At 38.6% G+C, this 25,386-nt stretch overlaps 1 protein-coding gene across 3 annotated transcripts in view; it reads left to right on the top strand.

Annotated features, from left to right (window-relative positions):
• The window catches only part of hells (helicase, lymphoid specific), a 35,326-nt gene extending 10,177 nt beyond the window's left edge, over positions 1–25,149 (top strand). Inside the window, exons 1-23 of one of the 3 annotated variants that reach the window (XM_088917071.1) lie at positions 9,418–9,672; positions 10,438–10,535; positions 11,835–11,944; positions 13,434–13,556; positions 14,405–14,464; positions 14,730–14,769; positions 14,961–15,022; positions 15,109–15,150; positions 15,575–15,805; positions 16,309–16,491; positions 16,933–17,076; positions 17,742–17,938; positions 18,629–18,725; positions 18,849–19,010; positions 19,297–19,442; positions 20,423–20,564; positions 20,678–20,761; positions 21,034–21,153; positions 21,489–21,605; positions 22,062–22,221; positions 22,800–22,896; positions 23,253–23,329; positions 23,584–25,149. In XM_088917071.1, the coding sequence (XP_088773197.1) occupies positions 9,665–9,672; positions 10,438–10,535; positions 11,835–11,944; positions 13,434–13,556; positions 14,405–14,464; positions 14,730–14,769; positions 14,961–15,022; positions 15,109–15,150; positions 15,575–15,805; positions 16,309–16,491; positions 16,933–17,076; positions 17,742–17,938; positions 18,629–18,725; positions 18,849–19,010; positions 19,297–19,442; positions 20,423–20,564; positions 20,678–20,761; positions 21,034–21,153; positions 21,489–21,605; positions 22,062–22,221; positions 22,800–22,896; positions 23,253–23,329; positions 23,584–23,672 (2,589 nt within the window). In that variant the 5' untranslated portion in view covers positions 9,418–9,664 and the 3' untranslated portion in view covers positions 23,673–25,149. Of the gene's footprint in view, positions 1–9,417; positions 9,673–10,437; positions 10,536–11,834; positions 11,945–13,433; positions 13,557–14,404; positions 14,465–14,729; positions 14,770–14,960; positions 15,023–15,108; positions 15,151–15,574; positions 15,806–16,308; positions 16,492–16,932; positions 17,077–17,741; positions 17,939–18,628; positions 18,726–18,848; positions 19,011–19,296; positions 19,443–20,422; positions 20,565–20,677; positions 20,762–21,033; positions 21,154–21,488; positions 21,606–22,061; positions 22,222–22,799; positions 22,897–23,252; positions 23,482–23,583 lie in introns of those variants that run through there. The other 2 variants (XM_088917072.1, XM_088917069.1) reach the window with 2 other exon arrangements.
• Positions 25,150–25,386: the final 237 nt, after the last annotated feature.

Genomic DNA, 25,386 nt, shown 5'->3' with positions numbered 1-25,386 from the left:
TATAAACATATATAAAAGACCCATTCCTATCTTTTATGGTTGTGCTTAAACCAGTGGCTAAAAGGATCCGACAAATAGTACTGTGTCTAATATTTATTTACTAATGAGAAGGTTTTGTTGCCTAATAATTTTGAGATAAAATGACTATATTCCATGCTGTATCTACATAATATTAAACCACATTCATAAGCAGAACATTAAATATAACTGTCTCTGCTTTAATGGTACGCAAGAGTGACCTTTAGTATTTTTTAAAGATCAATAGCATTGAAAACTATCAGAGCAGTGACTAAATTTAGTGTTAAATTGACAAAATGTGAAGGCCTTGATACGATACTGAGAGATATGAAATGTGACACAAACAAGACACTTGCCTGGGAACTTGATAAGATTGAAGGCAAGAAAGTCTCTTTCTACAAGCTGTTTGTAAATTGATCTGTTGTTATCAACAGTGAAGAATTTCAGGATTACCTTGGGTTGTGACTTCTTGTCCCTGTTGGCGTCTCTGAAATAACAATCATGGAGACTGTCATATGACACTCAGTGCCAAGCCACCTCTGTCTCCTAGTCTGGACTATATTACAAAAGCAAAGACACAATCTCATTGATTAGTGAACTCAGAACATTGTGTGCTAAACAGAAATCATAAATATAGCATTTTGATTGCTCTTAAACTAAGTTTATTTAGTTTAGTAACTCATTAAGTATGTGATGTACAGTACTATAAATGTATAAACATTTAATTATTTTATTTAGTTATTTATGTTACTACGAAATAAATGTACTGTAGGAGCTCCAAATTAAACTACAGTGGATTGTGTATGTATAAAAAAATACAGTATATTTAAAGGATGTTTGTGAAACAGAAAAATATCTGAATTTTGACTACTTTTTCATTTCGGGTTTCTAGAAAACATTTGCTGAGAGCTCGAGAAGGAAGCAAAGTAATTGAATGTTACCATTATTGTTGGACATGGAGGACAGCACTATTGTGACTGTTTTCACACCTTCAACCACTAACAGAAAAACACACAATGTAAGTAGTTCTATTGGTTATCTTGCCTTTTATTTTTATTTTTATTCATATTCTGGAAATTAGTTTAAAACATATTTTAAACAAATGAGAAATCATGGAATTTTTTTTAAAAAGAAAAAAATGACTACTTTGGAGGAGTGACAACAGTCCAAAACCTGTGAGTCTTTCCTTTGTGAGATGGTTAGAAATTAGTTCCTAAACTTTATATTCAATGCTATCTTGAGTTATGTGAATATGCCAGGGTCATGCAACTGAGTCAACCAGCTTGTGATATACAAAGTGAATGATTCTGTTACGCTGTTTGCTAAAAATAACTATTTCTTTCAGTTTTTTCTAAGGAAACATCTACACATAGCCACCTTCCACCGTCTGTGAACTATTACATTGTTTCAAAGATAGATATTTCATCTTCAAAATGTATCCTGATGACCTGGGAACCTTCCTCTTACCCAGCTGTATAATCCTTCTATACAGGTTTGACTATAAGAATTTAAGATTTTTAGCTGTTAAAGAGGTGACAGGGCGATATTGTCTTTCAAAACAATTGTTTTAAATGTGCAGCTAAGAAAACAATGAGAAAATCTAAACAAAAACTGAGCAAAATAAATGTGTGCTTGTTTATACTGTATGCTTCTCTCCTTTCAGTTCAAACTACAGTAAACAACAGTTTGCTACTAGACTCACGTCAGAGGATCCAAACCACATACTGTACAGTACCTGTCATCTTAAAAACATGTGTCGACAGGCCAAAAAAAAAGACGGTACTGAGGTGGTACAGCTTCCATTGATATTTTGGCAGTCAGTCAAAAACACCTCTACTAACTCTACACTATTGGACCTGTCAGTTTTAGCAAAAAGCCTAGAGTTGACGCAGATCTGTGACCCCCAGGCTGAAGGACACATCTTGATTTGGGCTTTAAGTGAAAAAGCCACTCTGAAAACTGCTTTTAAACAGCATATTGGTGCCCATATGGGAGTGAACCAAAAGTATTTCCATAGATAAATTAGGAGTTGTTGAAATATATGTACATTTATTATGTGTTAAGATAAGACAAAATACATTCTTAGAAAAATGTATGCGCTGAAAAGCAAAAAGAAGACGGAAATCACTGCCTGAATATTGCATCAAAAGATTTTACTGGGACACATATTTGTTATAAGAATTAAGTTTAGAAATCCGTAAAATTATTGAGACACTTGGTATGCAAGTCATATTTCACAAGTTGTTTTTTAGACTATAGGATTTCTAATGTGAATTGTTCTTCCATGTATATTTCTTTACTTTACACAGAACTTTACTTCACACTCATTGTATAAGAACTGGAAATGAGATTGCCTAACATTTTATACACTTTTTGTTGCTCAAGGGTTTACATTTTTAAACACAGTTTAAAAATGTTTAAACACAGTAAACATAGTTTTAGTTTCTATATTTAAAATTGCAACATAGAAGTGCTAGGGAGTTTCAGTTATGACCCATAGGCTTTGAACACAGTTATGGGCCTCTTAATTATTTTGTTGTTTGGGCCATGCTCTTAACTGTCTCTCTGGAGAGCAGAAGAATGTTTCCGTTCTTATGATTAGCCTACAGTGCATTATGTCTGCACAATGAATCACTTGGATTGCTGTAGGAGAGGTAAATACTGTAGTTGACACTGTACCTAGCTAAAAGTGCTTAAATATACAAATTTAAAAAAACATCACATAATGGTACTGTAGGTGATGCATTTTTCAGTCCACTTCTCAAAATGCAACAAACATTTGGTTTCTTTGAGTGATTGAGAATAAATGTTTTGCTCTGTGAGCTGGCATCCAGAAAACACATTCATCGTCTCACTGTAAAAGCTTGAGGTTCTCCCGCAACATGTTCAAGACACTCAGTAGAACAGTAAGAATGGTGAGGGGACTGTCCCAGTATGGCACATTGTCTAAATTACTATCTGGTTAGAAACCTTCCTCATACTGTTGTCTCAACATAGAAACTAAGTCAACATGGCTTCAGGGTTTTGATGAGAGCTAGACAGGGTCAAGGGTTTTAAAAACACAGATGAAAATATAGCACAGGAAATTGTATGATTCCTACTACTATGAGATTCTTAGCATTCTATTATGTAGGGTATTATGCAGGGTGCCTAAGAATGTCTTCAAAAACAAAATTAGGTGGTACCTATTTTAGTGGAGCACTATTTTTGTAGAATGAATTACTTCCTAAAATTTTGACAGATAACACTAAAGAGGTCTCAATAGTACTTTATGCTTTTTCTAGTATTTCCTCAATTAAGTCATTTAAATGCTTAAAAACCCTGCATCAAGGGTAAACAAACATAATCCTGAAGGAATCTTGCAATCCACTGTTCTGAAACTGGACATTCTTTTGTAAATGGTGCTCAGAGATGTTTTAAAATTGTCATGTCATGTCATTTACCAATCCACTTTGGTGTCGCAGGAAGCCAGAGCCTAGCCGGCAAGCAACGAGCACAAGGCAGGGTATACCATGGACGGGGCGCCAGTCCATCGTAGGGCAAGTGCAAGCCAATCATACATGGGGACAATTTTTGGGGATTTTGGCCTGGACAAAATTAACTCCCTACTCTTATCAAGAAATGCCCTAGGATCTTTAATGACCACTGAGAGTCAGGACCTTGGTTAAACGTCTCAGAAAGATGGTGGCCACTACAATACAGTGTTCCCGCCACTATAGCAGGGCATAAGGACCCACACAGACCGCAGGGTGAGAACCCCCTGCTGGCCCCACTAACTTCCAGCAGCAACCTTAGTTTTTCCCAGGAGGCTCTCATCCAGGTACTAACCAGGCTCACACCTGCTTAGCTTCAGTGGGTAGCCAGGTGTGAGTTGCAGGGTGCTATGGCTGCTGGCTGTTTTAAAATTGTGTTCTTTCTTATTTGTCTTACTGTACATGCCCTTAACATTCCAGTTAGTCATTGGAGTAATTGGTCCAATGCAGAGTAATTGAGGACATCTTGTAGTGTACAAATGAAAGTTTATTATTTATAAATATCAAGGTACAGTAGACAAACGTCATCCAGCATTTACATTCCAGTTGCAGACTTCCTGATTTAAAAAAAGTCAACATTCATTGCAAAAATATGTTTAGATAAGTAACACAGCTGTGGGTTTCTTTTTCCTGTGATGGTTACAACTATGTACAGGCAAACCCTGCTTAGATAAACACCTCCTTCTTGGCCAACTCTATGAAGGAAACTTTCCAAGGGACAAAACCCCCTAGGTTCCATACAGAACACAGTGTGCTGTCCCTGCTGGAGAAGAATTTATTTATGTTGCTGCTGGGAAGCTGATAATATCCTGTCCCAAGCAACTGAAGGACATTTCATTTCTGCGTTCTGTGGGGTTGCCTGTATGTAACCGATAAGTAACATTTTAGATTATGGGTTGCAAATTCCACCTAGAATGTATTATTAATGTATACTGAAAGCTATTAAAAATGGAACAAATGCTATTGTTTCCAGAGCTCATTTGTTGCATTTTTAAATGTATTTCAGTATTTTTAAAAAAACACAAACGTGATGATATCCAATGTCTATTGTAGATGAATTGAATGTTAGCAGAAAATAGAAAACCCATAATGCTAACCAGACCCATAACCCAAGCTTAGATTGTACTGTACTTAGTACTGTATTTTCTTCTATCTATAATACTTCAGAAATGTAATATCAGCTGTATTTTATTCCTTTTATAAACTGTAGTTTTACTACATTTAATCTAAACTGTAATGTCTTTATCTCTTCTCTGTATTTGACATTCCCCATATGAACCTACAGTACCACTGAAATGGGGTAAAGAGAAGAGAAATAATGTACTGTATATTCTTTTAGAAACAGGGCTGGTGTGTGTTCCTGTTTTTCATGACAGGCCCCACCAGTGTTCTAATGCCATAATGAACCATAAATAAAGATGGAGCCCTATGGTTAAGTGAATAAGTTAAACCTAACTGCACTTCCTGACACAGAGGGCATAATGGGTTAAGCCTAGCTCTCTTAACCCAGGGCATACTTTACCTCCCACCTTAACCCTAATGTTCACTACAGCGCCAACCTTTAAACATAAACCTAGTGCATATCTGAACAACATACATCAGAACATTTTTTCAGGAGAAAACAAAGTACACTTGTACTTTTAGAGTTTCAATCTAAAGTGGTTAATATAACATTTCTTAAAATGGTGCACTCCTATGTTATTCATCCCCCAGGAGTAGTTTGAATTAAAAAAATAACTGCTGCTGGGAATAAGATGAGCTTTTTCAGGCAAACACAGAAAGTCAAACTGTGAACTGGCCTCACACAATAGCTAGTCACAATCCAAACTACACTCCCACTCTGGCAAGCCAGATACCAGATTCCAAAAAGAAAACAATAATTGAACAACTAGTAAGGCACATAAAGTCCCTGAGTCATTCAAAATCAGAAACATGTTTTTAAACGGAGGGGTGAAACATTAAGAAAGCAAATCAGTGTGGAAAATCCCTCAGATGATTTCTATAAACTAAACAGTTTTATAAAGCGATATCTTGAATATAAGAGTAGGGATTTATGTGTATTGTATCCCATTCGCCCGGCGCTGCGGCCGAAGAGCGCCCGGCTGGGGTACGCGGCGAGGGGCAGGACGGGAGTAGTAGTGGTCAGGGCAGGGACGAGGAAAGCCGCTGACAAGTGCTGCTGACCCACTCCGAAACAGGCGTACAGTGTGATGAGATCGCCCGGGTTCTTGTAAATAGTTCCCTGGTTTTGCACCCCTGTTATACTTGTATCCAGTTGCCACCCATCCCTGTGTAACTACGCGAATAGACCCCCAGTGTGTTGCTCTTTCTCTCTGCGGGCGTGGGGGTTCTGTGTTGGCTGTGCAGATATTCAATAAAGCGCTGTTTTACACTCAACGAGTGTGTGAGTCACAGTATTTTTAGGGTCTAAAGTGAAAGCATGGATAGTACTATATTAACTTTTTCCAGCCATGTTCATTTTATGGCATTTATAAAAACTAATGGTGGCCATTCCTATTGTTGTGGAATATTGTGTATTTCTGCAGCTCGCATATGCCATCTGGTGAATAAAAATGGAATTTCGCATTCTTTTCAAGCCTTTTCTTTGTCTATATCGTGGGAATGACAAAGGCATAAGCATTAATATTGTTTTTTCAGATATTGAATTTAAAAAACTATTTAATGAACAGAAAATGTGCCAGGCTTGTGATTCACTTTGATGAAAACAGTACTTCTGGGAAGAGGGAAGCAGGTGTGCTCTTCTTTGAAGGTAACTGCTGTCACTGAAAATTAAAACTAAGTCATTTTAAAGAGCTAATTGGGCACAGGTGCTGAGTAGATTATCCTGTTGTGTGTCAACCTTGATGTAAATCATGCTAGAACGGAAAATAATCAATAAAGCACATTAAAACAATTAGTGATTTCTTGTCGTTGCCACCTTAAAATCAAGGTTTTGTGTGAAGGAGGAAGTAAAATTAATTAAACTATCAATCATGGAGACTGTCATATAGCACTCAGTGCCACGTCATCTAATCTTGACCTACTCTTGACTGTATTACAAAATCTCATTGATCAGTGAACTCAGAACATTATTTGCTAATCAGAAATAATAAATATAGAATTGAGATTACTCTTAAACTGAGAATTAAGTACCCGATGTACTAAAAATGTAGAATCATTTGATTCTTTTATTTAGTTACATTACTATAAATTAAATGTACTGTAGAAGCTTCATATCAAGCTTATATCATTGTGTATGCATTAAAATATATACTGTATATTTGTAAAAAAGTGAAACAGAAAAATATCGGAATTGTGACTCATTTTTCATTTCAGGTTTTTAGAGAACATTGCCAGAGTTGTAGAAGACTGCAAAGTAATTGAATGTTACCATTATTGTTGGAAATGAAGGATAGCACTTTGGTGGTTGATTTCAGACCTTCAGCCACTAACAGAAAAACACACATGTAATGTACAGTAAGTAGTTCGCTCCAATGGTTATCTTGCCTTAAAACTTTATGTCCATAATATTTCTAAAAACAAGGGTATCAGACACAAATACTGCATCTTTCTGAAAATAATTGTAAAATATGTACCAGTAAAGATGAGAAGTCATGGAGTTTATAAAAAAGAAAAAATGACTTATTTGGAGGAATGAGAAGAACCTGTTCAGAACCTGTGAGTCTTTCCTTTGTGAGCTGGTCAGAAATAAATTCATACAACTAAACTTTAAACACAATGCTATTTCATGTTATGTGAATATGGTGAGTCAATCAGCTTGTGATATATAAAGTGAATGATTTCATTATGCTGTTTTTTTTAAATAACTATTTCTCTAAGTTTATTTCTAATGAAATACATACGCATAGCTACCTTTCACAGTCTGTGAAAAATTATATTATTTGAAATAGAGCGTTTCATCTTCAAAATGTATCCTGATGACCTGGGAACCTTCCTATTACCCAGCTGTATAATCCTTCTATACAGAATACAAAACAGGTTTGACTGTAAGAATTTAAGATGTTAAGCTGTTAAAGGGGTGACAGGGCAATATTTTCTTTCAAAAGAATTGTTTTAAATGTGCAGCTAAGAAAACAATGAGAAAATAAATGTGTGCTTGTTTATACTGTATGCTTCTCTCCTTTCAGTTCAAACTACAGTAAACAACAGTTTCCTACTAGACTAACGTCAGAGGATCCAAACCACATACGATACCTGTCATCTTAAACACGTGTCAACAGGCCAGAAATTTAGAGACGGTACTGAGGTGGTACAGCTTCCATTGATATTGGTGTCAGATTTTAGGCAGTCAGTCAAAAACACTAGAGAACAGAGTTAATTCCATGCTGAAAACTAGAATGGAGAAACACAACTTATTGTCGATGACCTGTCTTCAGGTGTCAGTTGACACCAGGAGTGTCTTACAGTAAGTGTCAAGAGTGTCTCCCTGCTGGGTGACCTGACTGCATGGTGACACTATGCATTTTTTCCATGAGGCTCATGGAAAAATGGCTTTTTTGTTAGGCTGGGAATACTCCTTTAAGCAAGGATGCAAATTAGTATCTTAAAGGTGGTTCTTTACTGACTAAAATGTATAATTGTAATCAGTTGTCATGAATTAGACTACTAAAAGCTATATTGATATATTGATCGGTGTTCCCCCAACCCCCATTTCCAGTTTCCTACCAGTACTTGATTGAACTCATAGGATACTACTCATCGGAGACAACACTGTTAGTACAAGTGATGTAAAGATGTAATGTGATAATGTGATGTAAACTATAAATTATAGTTTACACATTAATTCAGTGACCAAAGCAACGAGCAGTGCATGAGCATATCAAGAGAGGCGTCATATATGTTATATATGACAAAGAAACTAAAAAAAGGCAAAGGTGATGGAGGGGAGTCCCCTTTATCTGAAAAGCGCTACTGTATGTAAGTGTAAGCAATTATCGTTATGATTGATTTAAAATAATTTTAAAACGTAAAATGGTTATTAGTTCCGTCCAAAAATTCAAGTATCTGAGCACTTGTACTAGGCTCTCCAGCTTGAGAACACAAAAGTGTTGACGTCTTGAGCAACAGCGTCACCTTGACGTGATCCACTTAATTTTCCTCCTACCCTTATGTGTAACATCGCTTATTTGCAACGTTGCAAAGTTCAGAGGGCTTTATTGACAGTCCACGCTACCCTAAATAAGACATGGCAGTGAATTCTGGATTCGAGTCATACAAATGGATTGTAGAGGCGTCCCTTTCACTGCTGATATTGCAAGGGCAGGAAACTGCCTCGACCTGCCGGCTGTCAGCGAACGCACTGCCTCTTCCCTCAGGACAGCTGGGTCACCCCGTCTCGCTGGCCGGCTTGGCCACCGCGCTTGGTCGGGATCTGTCCCTGCTTTGTGTCAATGGCAGAGGGCAGGTATTCTACCAGGATGTACCGTTTAGGTCTCAATAACACTCCCAGATGTGTTGTATCTTACTTTCTCATCCCCAATGGTATTGTCACTGCCTTTCATAAGCATAGTCCACGCCTACCAAACTAGAGATCAAAGAACTTTGCCTTCGCGGGAAATCTTAATAGACTATCTTATTTATTTGAGTGACTGGAGGGGAAACGATTTCTTTGTCTTCGCAAAAAACATGTTCAGAGGCTTGAATTATTTAAAAATAATTTGATATATACTTTTATTTGTGTATAATTACAAAATAATTCCTGTAAATGAAGTACATTGCGAGAAACCTTCAGATATTTGATCCACTTCAAGATTAACGCCCCTAAAATTTGTGTTGGGATGTTCCGCAGTGGCGCCAAAGCAGTTGGCATGAAAAATACCTTCTGTAAAGGGAAAAGAAGCAGACTTGCAAGGAGGTCTCTAAAGAGTTGTATTTATCTAGTACGTTTAGTTTTGTTACGTTTTTAATTGCTCGGTGCAAAGCTAATCGTTGCAAGCGGTTGGCTGTATTGTTGAGGTTTATGCGTGGATTTCAGACGAAGTCGAACGTGTGCATTGTATAACTTTTATTTACACGTGTTGGCGTGACTTGACCCTGCAGCTCGTAAGATCTTTTCAACCTCACCGTCCAGAGGAAAACCAAACCGGGTAAAAATGAGCAGGTACGACGATTTCGGTTGCAGCTACATATTACTTATCCGAACTTCAACATCTTTGTAAATGAAAGTTGAGCTAAACCTAGGATATCTGGAGGAACTATACGGTGACGTTACCGAAGCGTCATTTATCATTTAAAATATTTTAAAAATGAAATGTATATTTTAAAATATCAGTCTCATCGTTTTGTTCGGTCTGCAGATTGCGGTACATAGGCATTTCCGGTATTTTGTTTTATTGTTATGTAACGCCTCACAGCATGCACGTTAACTATCATAATTTTCGGATCAAATCATTGAATTCTTTAAATTTTCCTCCCAAATCGATTAATTACAATATGATTAAAACGTTTCAAAGTCATTTAGACAAACTCTGAATTCTAAATTTGTGTCTTGGGGAATTAAACGCATTCAAAAAGCAGGTTTCGAAGACTAGAATGTATTGAGTAAATGTATTCATTTTAAAAGGGGTGAAAATAGTCGACTGAAGGGGATAGAAGTATTTCATTAGTACGAAACGCATGAATACAGGTTAGTCAGTCCAGAATTAATGTGTTAGAAAAATGGAATAGAACTTTGCCTTTATCACTAACCTGTTCTGAGCTGCACCCCGCTTTTCAGGTGATCGGCACTTTCCCAAAATAGTTCTACTTACCAGACATTTTGTCTGATAAAAAAAGAGGCGTTTACTAAATTCATGAATCTCCAAACAGAGAGTCACAGTTACTGGCTGGCGAAATGTAATTTGCTTCTGTCTTTGTTCCTTGACAGCTCTGAAGATGTAAGAAGTGCGTCTCCTCAGTGCCCCAAACCCAACGAGTCAGAACAACCAGAAGGTACTGCGGTGGAGCAGACCGACTCGGGTCGAGGTGAGGATAATAATTTCTTACACTTATATCGGGGTTTTTCTGGACACTCCACTAGAAACACTTTACTGGTAACGGGGACTCCCCTCCCCACCACCAATGTGCAACATCCACCTTACTTGCAGAATTAAAACCTTTACAGGGCCCTTGTGCCATTGCTCTTTCAGCGTGAACTGGCACAAGAAGTTTGAAGCTGAGCTCTGTCTCTGTCACTGACTTCATCTCCAGTACTAATGTTGATGAAATCACACACACATCTATAATACAGTGGTCAGATAGGCCCTCGATGATATAGCCCTGTTAAAGACTAAGGTAGTCAAAACCACTAGACACTCTCCATGGTTTAATGATCACACACTATCTCTTAAACAGGAGTGCCGCAAACTAGTGCGCAAATGGAGGTCTACTGGTTTGCAAGTATTCCAGTCGGCATGGATTGATAATTTGCAACAATATAAGAAAGCCCTGTATAGAGTGCCTTGGGGCAACCCTGTTGTGAAAGGCGCTATATGAAAATAAATTGAATTGAATGGTTTCCCTGAAACATCAGGAATTAGTGGAGGACAGCCCAATGTTCTCACCCTTAGAGTTTGTGGCAGGTGATTGACCTGCCTGTGATGCAGTGGGGATGTCCTGCCATTCTGTTGTGGATTGCTTTTTGGATACCTGTATTGTTGTGGCCGAGCTGCGGGTCTGCAGTGGAGACGTGATTTCTGTCCACAACATGAAAGATCAAGTACTGCTCTTTCCAGGAGCTGTTACACCACAGACAATGCTGTCTCTGCCTATAGCTGTGCAAGAGAAACTGGGAAACTAAAGGGATCCCAAATCTGCCAAGGCCTGATCAAATATTGGACGTGACATCTACTGATCCCGTGGGTTATAGGATTGGAGAGGTAAAAGGCCTGTGAAAATGCCTTTGACCTCATGAGTCCTTAATACCTCATAATGTATCACAGGCACTGTTTAATAAAAACCTAAGGAAGGTTACAAACGCGAAGAGGTCATTCATCCCATTTCTCCTGTTTGGTGGGTTTTAGTTTATGTCCTCTTGTTTCTTGAAAGAAACCAGGGAGTCGGCTTAAACATCATAGCTGGGTAACTTGTTCCAGACTCTGAAGGTGTCATGTAGTTTGCACGTAACCGAGACATAAACCTGTGGTTCATGTCTCAGTGTTTATTCTGTAGAAGCTTATATCTTATATCTTTTGAACTAAATCCTAATGGGGGAGAAAAATACTGCAGAGATTAAATGCAGTATCAGTGTGTTATCTGTTGAAGTATTAGTTCCCTCCATTTCAGGGAGCCCAACTGAGGAGATGGCGGAGCTGGTCATAACGCAGGAGATGCTGGAGGAGGAGAAGCAGCTGATGAAGGAAGGGGAGAAGAAGGAGAAGGAGATGCTGGCAAAGGTAATGCTCTGTTTCCGTGTTTCACACTGCTTCATGTAAGAGGAACAACGCTGTTACATGCAGTGTTAGAGTAGACATCAGTTTCTTTCCGAAGGACTGTAAGCTTTTTGCCAGCCAAGACTTAAAAAAATGCTTCGTGAGCTACTGCCTTTTAAGTGCCTCACAATTACAGTGCTTTCTTGATTAATACTTGATTAAAGTAAGTTGTTTGTTCAGAAACATGCAGCTTGTGAAAATGGTGACGTGGACAAATGAGTGGGTTAATCTGTAGGTGATTGTACTTCCTAGCTGTAGACTATGGTATCATTTTGTGGTTTCAGAATTATTTTCAGCTTGCAGGCTGGTACGTAGAGATTTATTGGGGGCAAAAGTTAAATGTTAACAGTATATTAAAAAAATAATGTGCGTACACAAACAGAGCATGCCATTGAGCATTTTACCTTACCACCTCTTAATCTGTGGTGTAGTGGCAGCATACAAGTAAGAGACATTTTCTTTGTTTTTTTTTCAAAATTAGTTATTGTAATTAAATTGAAGGTAATAAAATAAAAAGGCTACTTTCAGCCCCATACTATGAAATGTAAGAGAACAGTTGATCAGCCTTTTATAATGCTGCAGAGGAATTTGTTCCAGGCAGTCCTCAACATGCCAGGTTATGTACAGTATGTTTGAACAGTGTCCCATGCTGTGGGATGGGCAGCTGTCTGCTCTTTTGGTTCTTACTGGCTAAGTACTCTGCACTTAAAGGAAGCTGCTGTAGAATAAGTTGTCATCTGCAAGTTTATTCTGGTTGTACTTCTATTAAATATTAGGCCAGACGTAGTGATGGACCAGAGCAGGGTTTTTAAAGAAAGAGAGGTTGATTACTTTAATAACTGGGTGGATTGTGTTTTGTTATTTTCAAATCTGTGGAGATTTATGAATTTATGCTTTTATGGGTATTTTATGAAGATCAGTCCTGCAACTGGTGCTTTTTGTATGCTTGTGTATAACATACTGTACTGTGTAAAGATGCATTGCCCCTGTGGCATTAAAGTTCCATTAAAATGGGTTCACGAAATTTGTCCATTGCACTTTTGTCTTTGTATGCATTAGTGCGCATTAGAAAAGTGTATGTATAGCATCTGAAAAGCAATGCATCGTAGTAAAGAACTGGTGTTTCTCTGATGTTTAGTGAGTAACAACATTTTTTAGCATCTTTTCTTCACTATATGAAATAATTATCTAAAGTATTAACGGACTATGGTGGGCTGGTTGCAGTTCAGCATATATTTCTGCCTCGTTCCTGTTCTCCCAGTACAGCCTCAGACAGCAGAGGCAAAGCATGTTTACTTTTATGACCAGTGTCTTTCATTGAAAAGAAAACTCCTGAAGCACTGGCTGCCATTATAGATAGGTTTGTCAAAATGGATCTTTTTTTTGTTTTTGAAAGTGTTGTCTTGCAAGTTCTGAATTTTCATTTGAATGAAATCTTTTATTGCTTTTACAGGCCCGGGAGTCTTGGGAGAGAGAATCAAAAGAGATGCGCTACAAGCGGCTGCAGCACTTACTGGAGAAGAGTAACATCTACTCCAAATTCCTCCTCACAAAAATGGAGCAACAGCAGCAAGAGGTAGGTGGACACTTAACACTAACTGGAAAAGAGTGGCTATACGTACCCACATGTGCCCCGTCAGGCTGTCCTGTGATCGACTTCAAGTACGTGAGTAGGTCAGTTATTTTCTGCCGTTCCCACCTGTTTTTTTTTGTAGCTTTCTTAAAGTTTAATGCAAAAGTTTTTTTATTGCCAAAGCTTGAAATACAGTTGGATCAAGGAGATGCACTCTGGTGTATTACTCGTGGACAGGTGGCTCTCGACTCTTGATTAAACTGAGTGCGGCTGAACATTTTGATGCACCGGGTAGTCATGAAGGAACTGGGTGTGTCCAGATGGCTGAAGCCAGAATCTGTAATTAACGTGACTGTCAGATCCCAGTGCTGCGATGGCGCGGACAGCGGTTTGTTTCCGTTTCCTGCTCCGGGAGAGACAGCTGGGAGAACCGGGGAAAGGGCTCGCACGGAGGCAGCGGCGTGGTGATGCAGCGGGCTGGGGGAAAGAGGCAGAGCACGGCGCAGGCAAACACAGCCTGGGGTTCGTGGTCAGAAACTAGCCAGGCTCAAAGCACAGTAGGGACGCACCACGCTGATGGCCGGGAGAGGAGGTCAAGAACAAGGCAAGGGTCGAATATACAAGACACGGCAGGAGACAGGGCACTACAGAACCCAGGAACATGAGAGTAGGGATACAGGGAGGCGATGAGTGGAGTGGAAATGCAGACTCTGTACTGGGGCCCAGAGCCATGGCGGAGCTGTCCTTACAGTTTCTGCACCACCTGACACAGACACACCACAATAGCTCACAGGAACCCACTTCTTCACCAGAATTCTTAGTGACGCAATTCTTTTTGATATGAACTCTAGGAAAAAAGACGAAAAGAAAAGCTGGAGAAGAAAGCGGCAGCTGTTCTAAACAAACAAAAGGTGAGTACTCCTAGGTGTCAGATAGAACTCTGTATTAAGGGAACAGGCTAAAAAAACTCACCGGTGGAAGATGAGTGATGAAAGGGTTAATAAGGTATTTGCAAATTGTGATGGTCTGCATGTCTGTGGAAAGAGTTTTCTCTCTCTCAAAGCACTTAGCAGAAAAAGTCGTCCACATTTGTTACTTCAGATAAAAATTTTAAAATGGCAAAAACTGTACTGTAGTGAGTGATGGTTGTCGCTGAAGTCTTGTCTTTTTCAACAGGGAAAGGAGTTGAAGAAAGGGGATAAGGGATCTGAGACAGGTATGAGGATGTACATTTTGCATTTTAATTTGATGGTTATAACCGGTTTATTTTACAAAACAAATGTTGTAAAGACCAAAACCTTGTTCACATTTTGTTGGTTTTTCAGGAATATTTTAGAAATTCATTGTCAGCTTTCGGATGCCAAAATATTACATTTTTTATCGGTCTTTGAAACCACTCTTTTTCAGTTGAGAGAAAGAAACGAGGCCGAGAGGAAGACTATAAAATTTCAGACATCATGACAAAGGAGGTGATAATTGCTTTAATTCCAAAAATTCAGATTATTTTTATTAGCTGTGTTAAGGGTTTTTGATAACTTCTGTTTCTCTTTTAAAGGATATTTTGTCAAAGGCCAAAAAACCCAGGATGGAAATGGAGGTAATTGTTACGATCAGAACTATTCTCTCTGCTTCTTTTTAAATGATTAGTGTTCAGTTTTCTTTAACTGTGGACTCGACACGGAGATGTTTAGCTTCAGGAAGGCGTGGTGAATGGGGAAGTCGGCCTTTTGTAATAAAATGACCAGCATAATAATGCATGAGTCCCCTTCAGAAATAATCAGATGTATAAAAGTTTCTTCTTTTGCCTTTATAACATATCATTTACATAAATAAGGGTCTAACTGGATTCTGTGTAATATATTCTTGGATTGTTGCTGACTGTAAGCAAGTAAAGAAAAACTTCAGCATTTATTCATTAGTAAAATCTATCCAGTTTAAGAAAACAAGTCAGATTAATGGAAGAAAGGCAAGCTGCTGGTCTCTTTGGCTTCTTCAGTTGACTGGCAATGTCATGTTAACAGGAGGAGGAGATCTCTTCGAGGAAGAAGCTGGAGGCCGAGGATATTGAGAAGATCAGCGATTCAAATTCAGATATCAAGGGCCGCCTGTCCCAGACTGTGCGCCACAATGCCCAGCACATGCTTGACCCAGTGAGGAAGGTCAATGGGCAGCCTGTGCCCTACCAGCAGCCAAAGATCTTCACTGGTGGCATCATGAGGTGGTACCAAGTGGAGGGCATGGAGTGGCTCCGGGTGAGTGGCCTGAGCCCTTTCTCTCTCTTTGCTCGTCCCAGCTGACAGCGGGTTAGTCTCAACATTAATGAGGAAGCGCTGTTTAGGTCAAGATTTCCACTGCTTTAAGTGCCTTTACAGTTTTTCTTGATTCATGTTACAGTTAAATTGAATGCTTTAAAGCTCTAGGGGAGTTTAAAGAAAATGGCACTGTTTCAAGCACAAACTGCTTCCTATAAACTGCGTTTAATGAATGGAAATGACGTCTTTCAAAGAGATTAAGTTTCTCATACTGTTAACTCTTTACTCTGTTATTTTTAAGGTATTTTATTGGTGGGATCTGAAATGTAATCTCCTTTTAACACCTTGTGATGTGAAGTAATCAGTGTAATGATACTGGCTCAGTAATGGCAAGGCATTAGCAGTATGTGCTCTTCTCTTGTTTGATTAATTAAACCCGTCTGCCCCGGCACTGCTGTAAATCACTCTTCCGTGTGAGAGCCTCGTGGGTTTTGTGTGCGCAGATGCTGTGGGAGAACGGGATTAATGGCATCCTGGCTGACGAGATGGGGCTGGGAAAGACGGTGCAGTGCATCGCAACAGTCGCCTTGATGGTGGAGAGGGGGGTCCCTGGCCCTTACTTGGTGGTGGGGCCTCTTTCCACCTTGCCCAACTGGGTCGCAGAGTTCAAGCGCTTCACCCCTGAGGTAGGCAGTTGTCTTCACTGCAGAAGGACCACTTGCTATGGCAAGGTGCAGTCAGATGGCTCTGTTAGGACGTGAGTGGTATGCTCAGAGATCCTAGAAAAAGTGCCTCCGGATAGCATATTCTTAAGGTGCAATTCATCTGTGACAGGAGATAGCTTTCTCTTCCACCTACCACAATAAATTAAGATTATGCAAACCTTCTGATTTTCAGTTCTGAACTGCTTGTGTTAGTAAAATGAAGCTTTATTACAGTAAACTAAAAAAAAATCTTTCACAGTTTTTTGTTTTGGAAAAATTGTGTTCTCCATTTTCTGGGTATAGCTTTTTATTGGCTTCTGTTTTTCTGTGTTTTCGTGAACATCAAGCAGTGAGTGAAAACTCTGGTGTTACCTGGAACTAGACATAGCTATAAGTGGAGAACCTGGATGTGTGTTATTTCAGATCACAGTTTTGCTTTACCATGGGGAGCAGAAAGCAAGACGTGAGCTCATTAAGAAGATTCACCGGCACCATGGCTCACTCCAGATGCACCCTGTTGTTATTACATCTTATGAAATTGCTATGAGAGACCGGAGGTTCCTACAGGTATGGTAACTGCTGTGCTCTGTTTGAAAGCGATTTCTAATGCTTTCTTGTTATTTTGTGTGTGCGTGTGAGGTAAAGGCTTAGTCATCAGGTCCTGCTCAGGCATGGCATGGATGGTGGTGGTGCAGTCGTGGGTTACTTGTGCAAAAAACATTTGTTCAAGTAGGGAGCTGCGTCGGCATGCGTAGGCTGCAAAGGAACAAGTAAAGGTTTATTCCACGCTGAAAAGAGAATCAAAGAAGTTTCTTTTCTTCGCTTTTCAGCATGGAATAAACCTTTACTTGTTCCCAAAAACATTTGGCCTACTTTTGCTTTCTCCTGCAGAGATTGCTTATCACCCCATGTATTGATCTTTGATGGGGACATCTCTTTAGAATTACAGATTAGACTAAGCTAGATACAGGAATATGACATTGATTATCTTTTTCTGGAAGAAGTGTATGAAACAAGTTTTACATTTGAAAGCATTTGAGTGTCATGAACTCTCATCTGTCAGGAATGTATTTTAAAGGGTAATTGACTCTGGCATGGGGGCATGATTCATGCTCTCTCTAAAGTGGTGCTCAGGCTTATGATAATTCTGTATCATGCGGTATCTCACAAAAAAATAATTGTGGACTTTTAGATTTAAAAAAAAAGTTGTTTTATATCTTTTCTGATTGTAGCACTGCTACTGGAAGTACCTTATAGTTGACGAAGGGCACAGAATCAAGAACATGAACTGCCGTCTGGTTCAAGAGCTGAAGATGTTTCACTCTGAGAACAAGCTGCTTCTGACTGGGACCCCGCTGCAGAACAACCTGGCAGAGCTCTGGTCTCTGCTCAACTTCCTGCTGCCCGATGTCTTTGATGACCTGAAAAGGTAGGGAAGGCTCTCGCCTTATCCTCTTGCATAAGAGCGACAGGGTTATCTTAGACAAGCAAGTTATGTTATTGTAAGGTATAGTTCTTACTATAATGCAGTATTCTGGGGAAATCACAGGATAGTAACAGTGATGTGATCTACGCGCCCATTTAAAGTTTGCAAAACCTACTTTAATCATTATCCAAACCATGGTGTATCTCTTCATTCAGAAACATCATTCATTCATTTAACTTGAAACATCTTTCATTTGTTCTTCAGAACCAAGGGATTTTGCAGACTGTATTCCATACATGTTAAATAAATTCATAATACCAAGTTGGCATCAATTTACCATCTACTAAAAACATAAATATATGTTCTGAGCTGTTTATAACAGTAGAACCTTCAAAGAGGTATTTTATGAATGCCTGTTAGTAATTCTTGCAAAGGCATTCATAAAATACCTTTTTGTTTGTTTCAAGGTCAAGCCTTAGACATTGTGCATCCCCACTAGCATTTAGAAGTAAATAATAAATGACTGTTGTTGTTTCAAACTTGTCCTTTCTGTGTTGAAACAAATTGTGCATTGCATGTTCTTGAGTCTCCTTCAAGCTCTGGTGAAAATGGGCTTAAGTTATAATCACATAACACAGCAAGCCTGCCCATCCTATTGTGACTTAAATTTGATTGATTTTGGATTTTTTACAGTTTTGAGTCCTGGTTTGATATAACAAGCTTTACTTCTGATGTGGAGAATATTGTTGCCAAAGAACAAGAGCAGAATGTTTTACATATGCTTCATCAGGTAATGTTTTTTAATTGGAAATATCTGCTTCATATGTCAATGCGGTGATGAAATGCATGTTTTCTATTTTGGCTTGACTTGGAGTTGTAGTTTAGTTTGATGGCTGTTCATCTTCCTTTTCAGATCTTGACACCCTTTTTGCTGAGGAGGTTGAAGACAGATGTTGCTCTGGAAGTGCCTCCGAAGAGAGAAGTGGTGGTCTTCGCTCCCCTGACTTCCAAGCAGGAGTCTTTCTACACTGCCATTGTTAACAAGACCATAGCAAAGATTCTGGGACAGCAGCAGGTATGGACACAGGCCTTTTCACCCAGCAGTCCTGGGCCTGTGCTGACCCAGCAGTCCTGGGCCTGTGCTGACCTCTGCCTTGTATGGTTCCATATGCAACTGTGGTGCTTCAGATTGTTCACACCAGACAGAATGCTGGGTGTTGTGTACAGAGGCTCTTGTTTCTAAATGAGAAATGATCAGGTTGACGGCCTCCAGTTGGACTGCTAGGACACCTGCCGTAGCCGGAATGAGAATTTTCTTTCTGCTGCACCTGAAGCTCGTACCCTTGACCCTGTCTTGACAGGAGGCCCCCCCCGTGCAGCTCACTCCGTCCGGCAGGCCAAGGCGCAAGAGCACGCGTGCTGTGGACTACAGGGAATTTAACGACAAATCGATTGATGACCTGGAGAAGCTTATATTCAGATTGAAGAAGGAGGAGGAGGAACAGAGGTAATTTTTAAAACTTTTTTTCTCTTCTTATAGAAGCGTAATGGAAATCGTATGACTTGCAGTTTGCTTTGCAGCCTAAAGATTTCTAAAACACTTTACAGATAGAAGGGTGCACATTTCATCCGCTCTTAAAGTGCTGCACCCTATGGGGTGCTATTTTGGGCCTGTAGTTTTGCGTCTGCTGCACTGAACCTACAGCTGTGAAAATCATGTTTTTATCTTGTGCTGTATATAAATATTTCTATGAATAGAAACATCAACTTTTGGTACATCTGGTAGAGTCATCTTTATATAACAGCCACCAAGTTGATCATTTCAAAATTCTTTTACCTTGTTCTTGCAATCGTGTTTTTTTTAGTTCCAATTCATTATTTAATTAAAACGCATGTTAATTTGAGATGCATTTTAAATATAAAGATATCTGTGATAAGAAAAAATGCTGTAAAATAAAGTACATAGTTTTCTTTCCTTCACGTTTAGGCTCAAGTTTATTATCTGAAAAGGCATAGGTATCTTTAGGAATCTGGGAAATATGTATAAAGCTCTATTGAATAAACATTTCACCTGAGCAAAACTGTATTTTATGTACATGTACTTTCATTTGTAGTACATAAGTGTTGTCATTTTAACCAAAAATGGTTTACATGCTCCTTATTGCAAGATTCCTACACATTTTAAGATTCTTACATTTTAATTGCACCTACTGCTTTAATTTTGGCTACATTAGCTGTTAAATATGGGCTAGTATGGGAATGTCACAACCATATATGAAGCTGCATTCTGAGTTCTAAACAACTGACTTGCCAGCTAACTTTTGGAGGGGAGTCCGTTGGTAAGATGTGGAATTTGCGTATACAGTTTTACGCCACATTGTACAAGCTTAATAAAACAAGCAACCTTTTCAATCACCAGTTATTAGTGGTATGGAGAGTTTGGCAAGTTAGATGAAATCCTCTAAATCTCCTTTACTGCTTCAACAGCAGGCCTGTGATTGATGTGCAAATGCCTTTGGATGCAGAGATCAACCTCAAGTTGCAAAATGTCCTGATGGTTCTGAAGAGATGTTGTAATCACCCGTACCTCATAGAATATCCACTGGACCCTGCCACTCAGGAATTTAAGGTATTTTTTAATGCGGACTAGAAGGTTATCGGCAAAGCTCTAATTGCTTTTAATTAAAGGTCTTGTCCAGAAGTGTCTTGTCCAGTGTCTTAAGAGTGTTTTATTTTGTTTAGATTGATGAGCAGCTGGTTTCAACATCTGGCAAGTTTCTTGTACTGGATCGAATGCTCCCAGAACTGAAGAAACGCGGTCACAAGGTAAACTTCAGGCTTAATGCGCTATTGCAGTAGTACTTGGCATTTGTGGTGAAAAGTATTCAGATTAGTTTCAAAATGCTGTACTTTCTGCTTTGAACCATTAAATCTGTCAACTATTCCAGTCAAAGTACCCTTCTTATACAAAATAAAGAATTAGCTACTGACTTTTAACTCACCTGTTGAAATTGAGAGCAGTTGACAAGTTGAAACTACCAGGAAACAGGATAGACATTGACATATTTCATAATGAATATGTGCTTTTGCATTTGCAGGTGCTGATTTTTAGTCAGATGACTTCCATTTTAGATATCCTCATGGACTACTGTTATCTCAGAGGTTTCAGATACAGCCGTCTTGATGGATCGATGTCCTACGCAGATCGGGAGGAAAATGTAAGTTTCCCAAGGATTGTAGTGCATCAGATTTTCACTGAACACCACAAAGCAAAAACTGTAGCCATGTGTTTGACTTACATATATGTAAGACTTGTATTCACCCTTGCCTTAGGAAAGCTAAATCTTGCCATTTTACTATTTTCTGAAATATTAACATGAAAAAATGAGACAACATTTTTTCACTTGGCAGGATAAGCATTCAGTGCTGAGTTTAAAACAGCATGTTTTTGTTTTAGAAACTCAAAAACATTTGATTTATATGGTGTAGTAGATTTAGGATTTTAATTTAAAAAAAAAACCCTCCACTCAGGCTCTATCCTTGATCTACACAGATAAACAAATTCAGCTCCGACTCTGAGGTCTTCCTGTTCTTGTTAAGCACACGTGCTGGTGGTCTGGGGATTAACCTGACTGCTGCTGATACAGTCATCATCTTTGACAGTGACTGGGTGAGTCCTGGAATTTTCAGTTTAATCCCTTAGAAACTTGTAGAAACTTGAAAGTCCTGCTAGTAGTAAAAGTCTGTGAACTCTGAATCTGAGCTTCAGGGTGGATGGAGGGAAGATTTTCAGTAAGCAGCAACATTAGAACAGGGGATGGACACTGGCCAGATGTGATTAGCTGCTTATATTTCAGCACTCCTTACTTTTATACATAAGCACAAAAATTCAGGGTGTAAAGGGTCAAGTAATAAAGAAAATAAATTTGCCGTCTCTTGTCTGTCCAGTTCAGCTATTATTGTAGAGAATCACTACAGTGGCTTTGGGCTGGTGGTGTTTTCATTTGGAGAAAACCCCGCAGGATTTTGTGTGTAGTGGCATGGTAAACCAGCCAGACTTGTGTTCTTAAGTGTTTAAGTATTTGCCTTCTCTCTGGTCTCACCAGTAATTTGTTTTAATTCCCAGAATCCCCAGTCTGACCTCCAGGCCCAGGACAGGTGTCACCGCATTGGACAGACCAAGCCTGTGGTTGTTTACCGCTTGGTAACTGCCAATACCATCGACCAGAAGATAGTAGAGAGGGCATCAGTCAAGAGGAAACTGGAGAAGATGGTCATTCATAAAAGTAATGTTTTATTCAAAGATTAGAAGACGAAAACAGTTTTAACTTGGTTAAATGGTCACACTTTGACCCATTAGCATACCATAGGGACCCATAGGGAACCTATTTTTGCAGTTCATGGAAGCACAAGAGAATCAATGCATAGGTGTACTTTAACTGTTAGAGACATGTTTGTAACTTCTAGTGCTGTTAACTTGCTGTGGGCTGCTTCTACAGCCTCATATCCCTTTTCATCTCTGTTTTCTGGAGAATGTGAAACCTCAGTGCAGCTCCCAGAAAATTACATCTGTTTAAGATTATACCTAAAATATCTGAATACAAGTGGTAAATTGAAAACCAGGACTTGGGGAAAAGAAGAATACAGAAGTGTGCTATTGTTATAGAATACAGAAGGTGACCCACCTTGCTGTTTCTGTTAAGCACTAAAACAGGACAAGTGTTATAATTACTTCACCTTGTAATGCGGCTTCACACTGTGTTACAGGCTCTTTGGGGCGAATAGTGGCTAAATCTCCCAGCTTGTTCCTCTTTGTTGTGTTTTTGAAAATCACTTTGCCCATGGCTTTTATTTCTCTTCCCAGACAAATTTAAAGGAGGGAAGGCAGGGCTGAACCAGTCTAAAAGCTGTCTGGACCCACAGGAGCTCATGGAACTGCTAAAATCCAGAGACTATGAGAGGTAGTGTCAGAATGTCAAGGATTAAAACCTACACCAAACACATGACTTCCTTTTAATGAGCAGGAGTTCACATCTGTCCACAGTTTCTTTATGCCTTTATGTGTGCTCTTGTGTGTGTTTTTAGAGACTTTGCTAAGGTTTTCCGTTAAAGAATAATTGGCAATTTCAAGACTTTGTTTTTTAAATCGTGAGGTGGCTTTGGAAATGTTATTACTTTCAGGTGCTATTGGCTGGTCTTTTATCTTGAAGCTTAACCAGGCCTGAAACTAACTTTTTTTCATTAAAAGGATGCAAATAAGTGAATGCTTCTCATAGTTTTTTCAACTTTTAATTTGTTCGGTCATTCCCTCTCATAGGGAAGTGAAAGGCACCAATGGAAAGGTTATCAGTGACAAAGACTTAAAAGTCCTGTTGGATCGCAGCGACCTGTTAGGTATGTTGGTCATTGTTCTGTCTGAAAATACACTCTTTGCTAACATTCTTCCAATCTTTCAGCATTTTTGCAGAATGTTTTCAGATTTTAAAAACAAGTCTGTCATTTCTTGGGGCCCAGGTTGTACTGAGAGCTCATTTGGCTAATTTGGAAAGTTGACATTCACAGTACGATAGGGATTCCCATATTGTGAATGTCGCATAAAAATGTGACTAACTCCTCCTTGGTTTTAAACTGCTCTTTGTTTGTCACAGATGAGATGAAAAGGTTGAAGCCCGAAAAGGATGGGGTTTTCCGAGTGATTGAGAACGACAGTGATTCTTCAGAAATTTGCTTGAGATGAGGTGATTAAAGACAGACATTGGAAAAATCTCCAGTAGCCCTTCCTGTCTGGAAAGACTTTCCTTGGTTATACTCTTACAATGCCTTTCTGGAATAGGTCTTTTAAAAACTGACTGGTATAGGTTATATGCTTCAATCAGCAGCATCTCTTAGCTGCAGGCAATTCTGTGAAGCCTCCACCAAGCAAAATCTTTATACCACACCATTTTCAACCAGGTGGGTGTGTACAGCCCCAAAGTCATTGCGCAGGAAGCTAAAGGAAAGCATGGAGAAGATTAAGGATTTTGTGTTCATTTCAAGCTGTTTACTCTTTTGTTCATTCCTGTACTGACATTCTCTGAAGCATATGGCTCTGTCATAAAAAATGCAAAATGTAAGCATTGTGTACTGACAAATTACAGGATTTAGATCATTTCTGATTTACGGTTTTGTGGTATACATTAAAAGGGCTGTTTTTATTTTGCTGCAATGTTCAGTCTTTGAATCTAGAAATTTGGTATAAAGAAATTTATACTGTTGAGATCAGCCTTGCACATTTTAGATTTTGCACTTGACAGAAGAAAGACTTGGAAGTTTCCTTTCTCCCTTTTGCAAAAAAAATCTACACTTGTTTTTCTAAAAAAATGCAATTGTTGACAACGATGTTATGAATTTAGCACCTGTTCTGTTTTTCTTCTTTAGAATCTTTTCATTTATGAAAACTAAATGAAAATCATCCAGTCTGCATATATTTTTTCTATTGCTTTTTCACCCTTTGTACGGCTCAAGGAATAATGAGGGGAAAATCATCTTCTTAATAAGGACATCATCAAAGTAGAGTCAAGGAAAAGAGTATTTACTGACTGGAAAGCTGAATTTTGAGTACTTTATTATTTTTGATCAAAATTATCATTACCTTTTTAATTATCTAGTGATACAATTCTGATTTCCATCGTGTCTGAGTCAAGTGCACTGTGATGTTTGCCTTCAGAGCACATCTGTCACTTTTGCTTTTGGAAAAATATTTTTGAGCCTTATCTTTTGCACTAGTGTACTGTTGATGTCTCAAATTTCAAAATCTGAGTTTTGAAAATTTCATATTTTGTTCTGTATTTGCTTAAAACAAGTTAATTTCCTAAATTTCAAATTGGAGGTGTTTTAAGTATGAGGTGTTGCTGAGAGGCCTAAGTATTAAACATCTCGCAACACAAAATGTTTTACATAAAAAGAAAAGAGCTGTAGTTTAAAATGGCATTGCATACATTGATTTTACTGCAAGTGAACACTTATTTCACAAGAAAACATACTATGCTTGTTTTTATGTTTGTATTTTTTTAAATTTTCTGCACTAGCAATACATGTTTTTTTATATTTGTGAATGTGAGAAAACCTGAAATATTTTGTAGAGTGTAAATTTAACAATCATTTAGTGTAATGATCTTTAAAAATAAATGTACTGTAATATGCAGTTTTGTAATAATAAATCTATCTTTGAAGTACTTGTTTTTCTTGTTGGTATTTTAACTTCATGGATGCAGCTGTTTCTTATATCTAATTGTAACGTGTACCCTAAAAGCAGCTTTTTAAATTAAAGAAGAAATATGGAACATGGCATCTAGACTTAATGTCATGTTTTGTTTCTTGCATGATCACAAATGTGCAAAGTATTCAAAACTAACCATATATGCACTTGAATCTGGGAAAAAGGCATAATAGATTTAATTCGAAGGACACTC

The sequence above is a fragment of the Atractosteus spatula genome, chromosome 5 (genome assembly GCF_055471065.1).
Source record: "Atractosteus spatula isolate fAtrSpa1 chromosome 5, fAtrSpa1.hap1, whole genome shotgun sequence".
Classification (NCBI taxonomy): domain Eukaryota; kingdom Metazoa; phylum Chordata; class Actinopteri; order Semionotiformes; family Lepisosteidae; genus Atractosteus; species Atractosteus spatula.
The sequence above is the reverse complement of the archived record's forward strand: the minus strand, read 5'-3'. Positions and strand labels throughout refer to the sequence as shown.